This window comes from Spinacia oleracea, chromosome 2, assembly GCF_020520425.1.
Source record: "Spinacia oleracea cultivar Varoflay chromosome 2, BTI_SOV_V1, whole genome shotgun sequence".
Taxonomy (NCBI): domain Eukaryota; kingdom Viridiplantae; phylum Streptophyta; class Magnoliopsida; order Caryophyllales; family Amaranthaceae; genus Spinacia; species Spinacia oleracea.
The window spans coordinates 63,354,200-63,369,389 of record NC_079488.1 but is presented as its reverse complement, the minus strand read 5'-3'; the positions used below and the strand labels follow the sequence as shown (position 1 = coordinate 63,369,389).

At 38.4% G+C, this 15,190-nt stretch overlaps 1 protein-coding gene across 3 annotated transcripts; it reads right to left on the bottom strand.

Annotated features, from left to right (window-relative positions):
- Positions 1-1,657: 1,657 nt before the first annotated feature.
- LOC110796616 (uncharacterized) lies at positions 1,658-14,189 on the bottom strand. Of its 3 annotated transcripts, none has more exons than XM_022001683.2 (6): positions 14,032-14,189; positions 13,810-13,947; positions 12,156-12,229; positions 11,976-12,055; positions 11,489-11,625; positions 1,658-2,125 (listed from the first exon to the last, which is right to left on the bottom strand). In XM_022001683.2, the coding sequence occupies exons 1-6, from the start codon at positions 14,033-14,035 to the stop codon at positions 2,043-2,045; spliced, it is 516 nt and encodes a 171-aa protein (XP_021857375.1). In that variant the 5' UTR covers positions 14,036-14,189; the 3' UTR covers positions 1,658-2,042. The 3 variants fall into 3 exon arrangements, with proteins under 3 accessions (XP_021857375.1, XP_021857374.1, XP_021857373.1); XM_022001682.2 differs by having other exon boundaries at positions 1,795-2,125; positions 11,474-11,625; positions 13,810-13,944; positions 14,032-14,188; XM_022001681.2 differs by having other exon boundaries at positions 1,795-2,125; positions 11,474-11,625; positions 14,032-14,187.
- Positions 14,190-15,190: the final 1,001 nt, after the last annotated feature.

Below are 15,190 nucleotides of genomic sequence, written 5' to 3'. Positions count from 1 at the left end.
GGGTCGGGTTGTGGCGGTTGCTGCGCAGCGGAAGCAGGTTAAGTATGCGGCACGTTGTAGGGCTTTGGGTTACGGTTTCTTTCCTTTTTCCTTCTCTTCTTTTGGGGAGTTAGAGAAAGGGGCTGTTTCGTTGCTGAAGCGGGTCCAGTCGTACTCCAGGGCTCAAGACATAGGGGCACGGGCAGCTGCCCACATTTTCAGCAGGATCGGGTTCGCCATAGCTAGAGGAGTGGGGGCCCAGATTGTATCTCGGCTCCCCACCAACTTCTTATAGCTTACTTGATCTTTGTAGCTTGTTAAGCTTGTTACGTTTTGGTGGTTTCCAATAATAATAATAACAATAATAATAATAATAATATAATAACTATTATTATTTTATGACCAAATTAAAAAGAAATAACCTAATCAAAATTCGATCCAACCTGAAAAGCTCGACCTAATCTGAAAAATATGATATAACCCAAAAAACCAATACAATATGAACCGATCTGATAGACCTGTTCCGATATCGACTCGAAATCTTGATCCAAACCAGACCCGACTCCATTATCAAAAACCCGAAGTAACCCAAAACCTGAATGGACCCAACTCATACCCGAACCCGATCCAAAGTATAAATGATCCGAAATGATGTGATCTGAATGGACTCGATCCGAATCCAATCGAAATGATATAATTTCCAGGTCTAACTGTTTTCATTAGTTGTTGTTTGTTAGGTTAGTTCAATCATTCTCTTTACTCCCTCCTATTAACCAAAATCCTCTACATCCATTCCCCACACCTCCCCCATGTATTTTATTTCTCTTTCCACTTCTACTTCATGGTCACCTTGACCACTACACCAATCTACTGCTCAACTCAACCACCAAACCACCGGAAGTAACCGAAACCCCCGAACCAACCACCCATCATTGCCCCTCTACCCGAACCACCATCAACAACGTCCGCCCAACCACCCACAAAACCCATCTGTACCAACCAAATAATACCCTTTCAACGCCGGAAAATCACACCAACCTGTAAAAAATCACACATAAATACCCACCCCCAAATCACTTGATAACAATCGCACCACCCCCGAACACCCTCTCAAAACCCACAACCCTAAACATTTGATGAAGAAAAAACCAAAAGAATGTGAAATTACCTCTTCAAATCATTAATCATGGCTTTAAAAGGTCAAATTCAACTATAAAAACTTCACATCTGAAGTTTCTAAGGTCAAATTTGACAGTTAAAACCTCATTTGGAACAACAAGAGAAGGGAGGGGTAGAGTAAGCAGTGGTGAAGGAGAAGAAACAATAGCCGTGAGGGGGAAGGGTAATGACAATGGTGATCGGGAAATGATCGATATGGATGGATCATATGGTGAGCTTTGAGAGAAGAAAAAGGTTCCCAAATAACATTTTAAAGCTCACCATATGGTCCATCCATATCGATATCACTTCCTTTATATCAAAAGGTTTCCAAAGAACATTTTATATCAAAAGATTTTGCTTTCTTTTCCCCCTAATTCCCTTTTCTTGACGTCATTTCCTTTACTCCATAAGATTACTCCATAAGAACCAAACGGCTCCTAAGTAGTAGACTTTATATGGAGTAATATGGTTGATAAAATTTACATGCAAAACCACTCTTTTTCTTTGCTATGTGGACTGCAGAGAAACCAAGCTAGGGCCAAGGCCCTATCCAAGGTGCTCAATACATTACTAAGCTTGGGCAACTTGACTGTGGGGAGATGGTAACGGAACACCACCCCCACACCAAGCTCTAACCACTAAACCAAGCAATACTTGGTATAAGTAACCTTTGTATGTTTGATCGGATACAATTATAAAGTACACTTACATAAGATAGTTAAATTACACTAGCATTATCAAAAGCAGCAACTTCTCTCCTTTTGACATTCGTAGCAGTTTGGGAACTGATGAAAAAAAGGCAAGTAGCTATTTACATTGCAGTATGGTGATGCATCTAAGTGAAAGCACTAAGGGTCCCGCTGAGTGGTTCATAAGCATAATTCTTTGGATGTGCAGAGAAGTCAGAGATCCAGTTCATCCTCAGTTTCATCATCTTCTTCTTCATCGAAATCAAAACCCGTGATAGTCATCTTTCCAGTATTAACTGAGACAAAAACAAATAAATAATGTTTAAAAATTCACCAATATATATAAAATATTCTACATAGGTCAGTTCATGTCAAACTGTTAACAGTTCAAGCTGACAGCGCTCTCTCTTCTGACTACTTACTACTCCAGATGAAAGTATGGAGGAGTTTATTTAAATATTGTACACGTCAAAGCATTTATGGCCACTTTTCTGGGAATTGGGGGGGGGGGGGGGGTGATAACTTGCTCTAATACAATGAACAAGACATAAAAGCATTATGACCTAAGGACAAAATCAGAATGCCTCAAAAAGTAAATAGGGCAATGAATAGGAGGGGGCACAGAGGCGAAAGCAGAGGAGAGAGAATCAACAGCCAAAGAATGAAAGAACTCAGTAAGTCAAATCAACAAATGAGTGCCAACCAAAGAGAGGAGTGAGTTGAGTGACATTGAAAGAGTAAGTTTATTTTGGAAGGAAAATCCATAAAACCCAAATTCAACCTACGCTTATATGATAGGACTTGTTCAAATTTGTTGATGGTAGCCATTCCACTACTTCCCCTCAAGAACGAGGCCAAAATCGAACCAAACCCAGCTTATCTCCTACCATGTTCCCCTAGTGTTTTAAGCCTCTACATCCTAAAGTGATTGGGAAATCCTAGACTACAGATCCTCCCAATTAGCCTCCCCCTCCGGCAGTCCTTTCCACTTCAACAACACCTGCACCTGAGACGGGTCAGCAGCATGGTCATGCCTAACTTCTAACAACTGCTTAGGTTCAACCTCTAGGACCAAATCAGCTGTCAACTTAGGAGGGACGGATGGGAATGCAGGAGAGTACCAATAATTTTCTTCGGATGTTTTTTTGCGGAGTCTGGCAGAGCCAGCTTGTATGCCACCTTCCCCCACTCTTTGAACGATTGGAAAAGGACCATAAAACCTTGGAGAGTGCTTCTCACATTGCCTCTTAGCTACAGATTTCTGTCAATATGGTTGCAATTTCAAATACACCCGGTCACCAACCTGAAATTTGATGTTTCTCTGAGTTAAATCCTCCTGATTCTTCATCTTTTGCTGGGCCTGAACTAATGAGCCTTAATATCATCCAGTAAGGCCTCTCTCTAAGAGTTCTTCCAGGGATGCTACAGTCGTACTTCCTTGCTCACACCCAGGGGCGGATCCAGGAATTTTGGAATGGGGGTCCGAAAATTCCAACCAATCAACGTACCATAACTAATTTTTATTGTTCGATGAAACCATGCATGATTAAAATTTTATTTTGAAACTACCATAAATGATAAACTGGTTACACATAATATGATAATAAAGCCACAAAGTTTCGCAGAAAATAAAAGGACTTTCTAACAAATCAAAAGTCATAAACTGGTCAATGTAACCACAATTCGCTATTAACTAAACAAAACAAAACAATGGTTATTATTGATGAATCATTTTTGCTCGGGCCATTCGCTAATTTCTAAAATTGTAATTACTCCGTGATTTTAGGTATTAAAATAATGAATGTAATTTTGGAATTGAATGTATAGAGTAAAAAGTTGAGGGAGAGAAGAAACACTTTAAAGTAAGACTACTAGACTCTATGTTACTCAGACACGGGTGTCGGTGTCGTGTCAGACACGGGTGTCGGAGTATCCGACACTCCGATCCAAATTTTTGTAGACACTTCGTCACGGTCAAAGAAGTGTCTTGACTAGATTTTTAGACACAGCTACCATATAAAGTGTCGGAAAAAAATCGACACTTTTTATAAATCAAAAAATTTCTGAAAGTAAACATTAAAAATAATAATAATAATAATAATATGGTATTATGTACTCCGTATTTAATAGGCTAAGGTAAAAGTCTTTGTATAGGGATGATAAAAGTCTTATCTAGGAAAGGTGAATGGTGTAAAAAAAATAAAAACAAAAAAAATAAAATACGGAGTAGTTGTTAAAAACTAAAAAAAAAGCCCTCAAAAGATAAAAGATTCCCTCAAAACAGTTACAGCTACAAAACTTTAATAAATAAAAGAAAAATAAAAAATATCAAAAACAATTAATAAAAGATGAAGGGTCCATGAACCAACAGCTGTAATTAAAGCTTTTAGTCTTTTACTGTGCAATATGATACACGAAAGTCAAGGACCACAACCCACTCTCTGTCTTTCTTTCTTTCTTCTTTCTCTCTCCTCAACCCTTCTTTCTGTTTTCCTTCTTCTTTCTCTTCTGAACCCTTATTTCAGCCATTTTTCCCGCCGATTCGCCTCACCAAGGAGACCAAAAGCCCATTATTTTTTCGGTGAAATTCAAATCTACATCAAAGAGAAAGAGTTCGACACCTGATTTTTAGATTCTTTTCCGACACCGGTGTCGACACCTCCCCGGACACGTGTCGAGAGTCGTGTCGCGGGTCGGGTAGTGTCGACACCGACACCCACCGCCGGGCGCCGTGTCGGAGTAACATAGACTAGACTAGTAACATACTCCGCACTATTACCTTTGTACCTAAAAATTGTCCCGTTGTAATTTTTGAATCAAACTTTAAAAAGTTTGACAATGAATTATCACTAGTTTATACTTTAAATAATATAACCATGCATTGGAGTAGGAATGTAGAATCTTCTTAGGTTCATTTCAATGTATATTTTTAGAATATTTACGTACTTTTTATTAAAAATTTCATACAGCATAAGTTTTAACTAGTGTATTGGATACGTAAAAACCTAAAAGTGAAATAAAACCATATTTGAAGGAAAGAAGGAAGGAATAACATTAACTGATGTATTTTCGATCTTTTTCAGGCTAGGAGAGAGAAAGAAACTTTTAATGATAAAAGTGGGTAAAAAAGATAAAAGGTTAAAACTAAAATGGTTAAAAATGTTAAAATAGCCACTGTTTAATAAATAGTATTACTACTGAGTACTCTATGACTAGGAGTAATAGCCTAGTAGGAGTAATCATGTGATTGACTTCACAAGTCCTACCTCATACTCATATATCGAAAGACACGTGACTTCACCTTTATAGTACTCTGCACAATAGAAGTATATAATTATTATTTTTTTATGATCTGATTTTTTTCTTTTAAAAAAGGGGGTCCCTTTAGACCCCATGAGAGATAGCTAGGTCCGCCCCTGCTCACACCTCAACAAGGATGGCGGTTCTCTGCCATATACTTTGAATGGAGAGCAGCAGGTAGACACATGTGCCAAAGTATAACCATGGAAGCCATTTAGCCCATGACGTTGGCTGCCCATTGATAAAGCACCTGAGATAGCTTTCCATTGTTTTATTGACGACTTCAGTCTGGCTTGAGGATGATATGCTGCACTCCTATGCAGCTCTTGCTAGAGTTCTTTCCAAAATAAGCAGTGGAAACAATGGTGGATGGAAAACCCATGGTGCTTCACTACTTCCTGGATTGGGCCATGGAATGGGAGGTGAAAGGGTGTTTTAGGCCAATAAAGTGCCCGTATTTTGTCAGTGTGTCTACCACAACAAGCACCATATCCACTCCTTTTGACCGCGGCAGCCCTTCTACGAAATCCATCAATATATCTTCCCAAACCCAAGATGGAATTGGAAGTGGTTGGAAGAGGCCTGTTGGGCTGACTGAGCACACTTTATGTTGTTGACAAATCGTACAAGCTCGTGCATATTGTTGTACATCCTTTCTCATTTCGGGCCAAAACCATTCGCGAGCTAGGCGTTGGTAAGTTTTAAAGTCTCCTGAATGTCCACCCAAGGGAGAGTCTTGGTATTCACACAAGAGCATAGCCACCAAGGGGGGTTTGCAGGGAATTACTAGCCTCCCTTTGTAGTGTAAGATAGCATGTTCTACTGTGTATCCTTTAGGGTGAGTTGCTTAATGAACGGATGCTAGAATGTCCTCCATGAGCTGCTAGAATGTCCTCCTATGAGCTCCTTAATGAACGGGTGCTGTTGAATTTGTGGTTGTAGTTCTGTGCATTGCAAACCATATGAAGCATAGAAAAAAAACGCGGATGCGGTCGCGTTCACGGTAACTGTCATGTTGTCGCGGAAACCGCTTGTAATGGAAGAATAGAACGGATCGCGGCTAACGCGGTGTGAATTTTTTGAAAAAAACCACATAACATTTCTAAGCCTAATTATTACATTTTTAGTCTAAAAAGTATTATATCAACACAATATAACCAAATCTATCATAATACGAGTGAGTATTATATTCTGTGAACAAATAAGCACTCGAAATATCATATTTTATAAACTACATAACTAATTAAAAAAATATTTTTGATGAATTTATGTAAAAGAACGGTGTAACGGAGAAAAAAGCGTCTAACGCGGCGAGTCGCCGTTACGTAACGGACGACGCGGAGAGAAAGACGTGATTTTTGTCAAACCGTAACGTAACGGGTTTTCGCGGAACGACAAATCCAAAATAGGTTACAGAACGGCCGTTACGTAACGGAACGGCCGAGTTTTAATTCCATGATATGAAGTTATCATTTGAACCACACTCAATGTTGCTTGCAAATTCTCGCGAGAGAGCGTCGTGTCACAAATGGCCTCCCACACCATCGCGTGCAGCAACACGCATGTCTATGGGCATCGCAAGGCTAGGCGGTGCACCTTCGGACAAGGCAGCAAGGGTGTTGCGCACCACCAGACAATGCACCGTGGTGCATTGTCGGAGTTTGGGTCTTCGAGTGGGTCGAGACATCAGGGTGCATCTTGGTGCAACATCATGAGCGCTGGCATTCGGGGCTACGCAGCAACATGGACCATGGACCATGGGGGTGTGCCTGGGTGCTGGTAGCAAGTGGAGCGCCCACCCCCTATAGAGGATTATTTTGGAATAGGAATAAATTCCAATTAAGCACCCACTAGGCCAACCCCCTATAACGGGTTATTCGGGGGACCAAACAATTTCAAATGGGCTGAAACTTCGAGGTTCTACCAGATTTGACCCAATGAAGATGATGGTCTGGTCGGATTTCCCGGATTAGGCCCACAACAGGGGCGGACCTAGCTATCTCTCATGGGGTCCAAAGGGACCCCCTTTTTTAAAAGAAAAAAATCAGATCATGAAAAAAAAATATATATTCTTCTATTGTATAGAGTACTATAAAGGTGAAGCCACATGTCTTTCGATATATGAGTATGAGGTACGACTTGTGAAGTCAATCACATGATTACTCCTACTAGGCTATTACTCCTAGTCATAGAGTACTAAGTAGTAGTACTATTTATTAAACAGTGGGTATTTTAACATTTTTAACCATTTTAATTTTAACCTTTTATCTTTTTTACCCACTTTTATCATTAAAAGTTTCTTTCTCTCTCCTAGCCTGAAAAAGATCTGAAAATACATCAGTTAATGTTATTCCTTCCTTCCTTCAAATATGGTTTTATTTCACTTTTAGGTTTTTACGTATCCAATACACTATTTTAAACTTATGGTATATGAAATTTTTAATAAAAAGTACGTAAATATTCTAAAAATATACATTGAAATGAACCTAAGAAGATTCTACATTCCTACTCCAATGCATGGTTATATTATTTAAAGTATAAACTAGTGATAATTTATTGTCAAACTTTTTAAAGTTTGATTCAAAAATTACAACGGGACAATTTTTTAGGTACAAAGGTAATAGTACGGAGTATGTTACTAGTCTAGTAGTCTTACTTTAAAGTGTTTTCTTCTCTCCCTCAACTTTTTACTCTATACATTCAATTCCAAAATTACATTGATTATTTTAATACCTAAAATCACGGAGTAATTACAATTTTAGAAATTAACGGATGGCCCGAGCAAAAACGATTCATTAATAATAACCATTGTTTTGTTTTGTTTAGTTAATAGCAAACTGTGGTTACATTGACCGGTTTATGACTTCTAATTTGTTAGAAAGTCCTTTTATTTTTTGCGAAACTTTGTGGCTTTATTATCTTATTATGTGTAACCAGTTTATCATTTATGGTAGTTTCAAAATAAAATTTTAATCATCCATGGTTTCATCGAACAATAAAAATTAGTTATGGTACGTTGCTTGGTGGGAATTTTTGGACCCCCATTCCAAAATTTCTTGATCCTGGTCCACAAGGGCCCATTTTGCAGCGGGTCATCCCGGTTTGGCCCGGAAGGTTATAAAATGCTCGGGATGGGTCTTGGGCAATCTAGCTTGGTTGTTTCTTGAAAGTTCTAGCATGGGTGAGTCTAGAACCTAGTTTTACAGATTATTAGAGAAGTTTCTAGATACCTTCTTGTATAGGAAGTTCCCTTGGAGGTGGGAACAAGCTAGAAGTATGCAGTAGAATTTTCTAGGCTCTAGAGCTTGGGTGCCTATAAATAGGTTGCCCCATTCATTTATACAGTAAACCACACCGTTACCTGATTCGCGGCACCCCCCGATCGAACCAAGAGTCAGTACCAATTCGCGGTACGACGATGATCCAATTCGTGGTGGTTCGCGATCTGAATCGCCCTCTTCGGCGTACCGAATCTGTATCCCTAAATCAAGTAATTGATGGTCGGGGAAGGCAAGGATAGAAAAACTAAGTGGGGCTTTTGTTTGGGCAGGAAACCCGAGATAAATACACTTTATAATTGTTGTTTTCCTTGGTAAAAGAAAAACTTATGGCTACTCTGGAAGTTCTTCTTTCGACATTTCTTTTGTTCTTGTGTTGTCGTCAGTCCAAATTCCGACAAAGCCTTCTGTTATTTTTTATTTATATATAAAAAGCCTTTCATTGTTTTTATTGTTTCAATTGGGCTATTGGGTTGTCTTCTTTCTTTTGTCTTTTGAAAATTGGGTTTTGTCTTCTGTAGTACTTTGTTAGAGTAAATTGAAAATGATTATGTACTATGACCAAGAACAAACTTAACAATTTGATAATATATCTTTTATTGATTTATAATTTGGATCGTATATTACGGTACTTCGAACCATTGATTATCATTATCATTACCCCATTGCTTCAAAGAGGCTCCCGCAAGAAGCGGGATAAGGGGGTCGGGTGTACGCAACCTTACCCCTGCAATTGCAAAGAGGTTGTTTCCAATGAACCAAAAAGTGATTACGGGACGACCATCTTCTACTTCATGGAAAGGAAGCGAAGAGGTTTTAAGAGCCATTTTGATTTAGTCCATTACATGATCATCCCACGGCCAAAAGAACAAATGAATCTTTGGCTCCATCGGAAATGGACATACGGTACTTCGAACCATGATACACAAATTCGTACCAGAAAGTACCCAGAGATCCGAAAATCAACCCACTCGTGAACCGCGAACCCGTACCTAAGCGAACCGCGAATTAGGTTACTCTGGTCAACTAACAACTAACACACTTGTAATCATTTTCAAGCAATCTAAAAACCTTTCCCAAACATTCTTGCTTACTTACTTACAAGTTTCTTTACTTAGCCCTTTTCGTAATACGCTTAGCCTAACAAAAATATCGGGTAGTCTTGGCTATCCGACAGGAATGTGACGCTAATGGGCAGCGTGCTTAGAGCTTGGAAATAGGCAGTACGTGACAGTCTGTTTGATGCACCTGGTTTATAGTGGTTTATAGTGTATCTCGAAGTCAAAACCCATAAGTTTGTTAATCAATCTTTGATACTAAGCTCCCACCTCTCTTTGTTCCAACAAAAAACGCAGACCTTGTTGATCTGTGCTCACAATAAATCTTCTCTGTAACAGAAAATTTAGCCACTTTTGTACGGGTAACACAATTGCCATTAAATCCTCGTATATCGATTTAAGCTTGGCCCGGGGACCGAGGAGATTTTACTGAAGTGTGCAATGGGATGGTCAGCCAGCATAAGCTCCGCCCCTATAACAAAACCAAAAGCATTTGTCTCCAATAAGAATGGATGAGTGAAGTCCGGCATAGCAAAAGTAAGAGCATTGACCATATCTTGTTTCAAGGCTTGTGTCGCTGCCTCTGTCCAACAATAATTATCCTAAAATAATTATCCTTCTTCAACTGCTCTATTAAAGGAAAAGCATCATTGCGTAATCTCTCACAAACTCCCGATAATAACAAGTGAGATATTCAGAGTTACAGGGCAATGGACTGCACCTTCGAAATATCTAGTGAAACCTCTGAACGGGAAATAACATGGCCCAAATATACCATTAAATGACATTTTTTCTTGTTGGCATACAACCTGTGCTTATCTAGAATCTCCAACACAACCGACACATGCTTCATATGTTTCTCTTATTGTATATCAATATATCGTCAAAAACCACGAACAGAAACTTCCTCAGATTAAGCCAGAAAACCTTATTCATGATTGCATGAAAGGTTGTTTGGTGCATTTGTCAAGCCAAATGGCATGACCAAAAATTCATAGTGGGCTTCATGGGTTCTAAAGTTGTTTTGGCCACATCCTCTTCCCTCATCCGGACATGGTGATAACAAAACTTTAAGTCGAGTTTAGTAAAGAAGACTGAGCCGTGTAACTTATCGAGCAATTCACAATGATGGGTATGGGTATTTATCGAGCAAAAGCTTTTCCTTCTCCAACTCCCTCTATTTATTACATCAGGTTCACCCTTCCCTTGCTTCCCTGAATTTTCATTAACCAACTAACAACATACTATCCCCTTTCCCTTATTACACAAAACAGTAACTAATTATCATATAGAATTACTTAGATGCCGGGTTCCTTCCTACATAAGTGAGTATCCCAAGAGGTATGTGACAATTCCTTGAATGGTGACTAATATGAATAAGTCATAGCCTATGACGGTGGCCAGGTCTTGGGGTTTCCACAAATTATAATTTGTGGAGGTGAGCTGGATGGTGTGACGGAAGATGATAACGGGCAAGTGTAAAGAGTTTAGACTTCGGAGGGCTCATACGAGTTGGGGATGACAATATAGGGCGGGTCACATGTGGTGGATGTTTTCTTATAATAAAATCTAAGCTAATGATACCATGTAAGGATTTAAGAAAGCTTGAACACTTTCATAAATAATCTAAAGCTATTAACTATGCATGCACTTAAGACATACGACTACACAAAGATTTTGCCTAATAACAAATATTTACAAGCTACTCCCTACGTCCCTTAAAGATTGCTCCAGTTGATATGTCACGGTCACCAAGACATGACTTACACCTTAAATAACTCCAATTCTATACGCGCAAAAAATATAAAAATTAGATATTCCAAACATATAAAAAATAGGGTCACCTTTTCTTCTGTATTTTGGGTCTAATTGCAGGTTATTCGGATCGAATAATCAAGCGCGGGTATTCTTGGTAATGTGCACTCTTTACCATTCACCAACCAAACATTTAGAAAGACACCAAGCCTAACAGTTTTGACATGCCCAAAACTTGTGAAGTACAACTTACCGACAGCATCCATACCAGCCAATTTCGGCATAAATTGCTTGATGTGATCTTCTGCTGCTTTATCAGCTTTGAGTGCCTCACACTCAAAGGAGACCATGATCTTGCTTTTTGTTTGCTTCTGTTGAACTTCATTAGTGATATGTTTCCCCCAGCTGTCTACAAATCAGCATAAACACTTGTTACCTAAAGAATAAGTCATGCAAATTAGGCTGTAAAGGAAAATGAAAGATCATTCTCCAGTTTGTTTAAACGAAATTCATATCAACTATATGAAGAAGCTTTATCATTGACTTGAACAACTAAGAGATGAGGGCAGCATAAGCAAGAAGTCAAGAAGAATAGAATACTTCCTAAGCAACATCTTGATTAATAAATCAAACTTAACATAAAGGCAAAAGTTATAAATGCTAGAATGATTATCCAAAAACAAAACAGCTGAACTCCTGTCTCAAAAATAAAATATGAAACCACACAACCACTAAGGTTTTCTGGAAGAACTTACCCATGAACCTGTTCAACGTTCTTAAACCTTGCAGCATCATGTCCTTTGCACTCCACAACCACAGTCACTTCTTTTTTATTCTGTCAGGTAGAAAATCATCAAATGAGATTGAGAAGGAAACACGACTACAAGGTGAGAAAATCATATCACGTAAAGGAAGAAGATTCTAGCAATCATTACACTGAAATCAACAATATTGAGCTTGATCAAACGATAGTCATCACCTCTACTGCACTCTCTTTCACATGCTAGTTCTGACCACATCAAAACAACAACACAATCAGTATCAGACAAGATACAAAGACAGCTCGAAACTTAGACAATTGCACACGATAACAACAAAATATAGGGGAAAGGATAGGATAAAATATGATAAAATACCACCCACTGCAATCAATGCTTCCCACGCATATCCAATCAATTTGACTTAACTGTTCCATAAGACAGTATTGAAAAACCCGCAATGAGGAAAAGAGGCAGGATATGCAGATCGAGTGTTCTTGTGGCTCTCACTGAAGAAGTTCCTTTGTAGTACTTCTTTTGAGAGGATTTCCTTGTGCACAAGGGTGCTGTGTACGTTACATTCCGGTATGCACATGCACATTTTCAATGTTATTCCTCAAAATTTACTGAATGTTAACCAGGCATTGCCAATACAAAACCAGCTTTAAACTACAAGCAGGCTTTTGCGAGTAGAAAGACATAAGAATGTCAAATATCATGTAGGAATTAGAAGCATAAACTACAGAAATACTGTAAATCAAGGGAAGCAAGAACACAACAGCTCTAAGCTTCCAAGTTCCAACCATGCTTCTTGTGGAGGATCCAAATCAGATATAGCCTTGGCTAAAAACTATGATCAAGATATTTAATCGAAGTCTGGGCTAAGTTAGACTAAACATTGATGAACTAATCTTACGATTTGGTGGAAATGCCACACGGTCAATATGTGATCGGACTACCTGACAGCTAGTAGTCATGCAAGTTTTATCACGGGTATGTACTTCAAGTGATATTAAACATTCTCTAGACAAAAAGATATTGGGAGCCAAAACAAAATCAAATCCTTGACATGGCAGAAAACTAAAATCCCAGTATACCTTTTCCTGCAATGATATACTCTCCGTACATAAATCTCCATGATATTGTGATATGACTTGTGAAAGGACAACAAAAGCCGAATAAAAGTGATACTAATCAGAACACAGTGGGACATAGTATCTGAAAATCACGTTCACCACATAAGTTACGTAATAACATGAAAATGTATATGTCCATTTCTGATGGAGCCAAAGATCCATTTGTGCTTTTGGCACAAAGGTTGCGTATGTCCGACCCCCTTTCCCCAGCTTGTTCGGAAGCCTATTTGGGCAATGGTGTAAAGATAATGACAATGATAATATGAAAATGGACCAAAAGAGGTGAAGATTTTAAACCAAAATTTTATGAACCATCATACATAGCTAACTCAGCTAGCTCGATACATATATATATAGAACCAGGTACTCATCAGTCATCACATAAGCCATAGGGTGTGTATTACTGTATGAAGTGAACGCTTTGGCCAGGATCTGTGAACCATCATGCATAAATTACACAGCAATCTCAATAAAAATCGATATCCTTTTCTCATAGAATCAGGTGCGAGATTATAAGAAAATGCCATCCCTCTCTACTTTACGACAAAAAATCTAGAATACATACCCGTGTCAGTGTCGAAAATCTGACATGCAAGAGTCGGAGTAAGAGTTTACACAAGTATATAACTACAAACAAAACTGGGAAAAAATAACTGCATTTAAATTGTAAAAGCAATCAGAGAGGGAGAGGATACCAGTGCCATGGAGGCCATAACAAGTAGAATGAGGAAGACGAATGAAGTGACCAGAGATGGACCCACATGGCAGCAGTGCTATTGATGCTATTCCTTCCATTTCCTTCATTTTACTCTTTTTTGAATCTCCTTCTTCTGCTGTCAACAAATCAAGCAAATAGATTAAAAAATAAAAACAATTTCTTGAAGTAACACCAGCAAATTGTAAGATTTAAAGTTTACCCATAATCAACTTCTCAAGAATGGAGTAGAATTAACAAGGTGTGGCCTTCACTCGGAGCCTCGGAACTGGGCAGAGAGAAATGGAAACGATTCAATTACAGTTGATGTTGGGGATAAAAAATCCCTAATTATTACGAGGACCCTTTGCCAAAGAGAAATTTCAAACAAATCTACTTGATGGCCATATCAAGCGACATTCTCGTAATTATATACGGAATAACCTTTATAACCCAAATTTTATCAGAAATGACTTTATATAATATTTTTTTGTGAAATCACATCTTAATGTAACTTTTTTTTTGGTGAAAACACACCTTAATGTAATTTTTTTTTTGTGAAAGACAACCAAATGGATGTTTCTGGCATTGACTGAGCTTTTCCGTCCATTGACTTGCATGTGAAAAGCACGTGTGGCTTTATTTTGCTAACTACACCCAATTTTCCTCCAAAATTCTAAGCTTTGAAACCTAAAGTTGGAAAAAAAATTGAAAAAAAATCAAGTTTAAAAATTTAAGACTCGGGAAATCAGTGTCTTTAGCCAAACTTAAGCCACACATGCTGCTCACGTGCAAGTCAATGGCCGGAAAAACTCATTCAATGCCGAAAACTTCCCTTAGGTTGTCTTTTGCAAAAAAAAATTACATTAAGGTGTGATTTCACAAAAAAAAATTATATAAGGTACTTTCTCGCAAAATTTGGGTTATAAAAGGTCCTTATGACAGATTTTCATCTCTTACACTAAAGTTTCATAGGTCTGTCCGATACTAGTCTTCCCAAAGTAAGTATCTATGCAAATAATATGACATTACCATGTCCACATAGTTCAAGAAACAGAACTACTAGTCATCTTGCATTCTAGTCGTCTAACGTTTTCTACGCGTCCATCTTTATAGAAAACTCCGACCAGGGACCATTTTCAACTTTTGACATTCAAGTTCACTTGATAGACATTTCTTAGTCACAGGACTGGTCCTGGCAGTCTATCTTGAATATATCGTCAAATTGAAGGGACTCATCATTTAATACTAAACCAAGATTAAATGGAATACGAAAATACATTTCATATATGATAAATGTTCAACTCCAATGTTTTACAACCATGGGCCTCAAACCCATCTTTAAAACAATTCATGGAATTCGAAGCTATGCTTGATTTCCA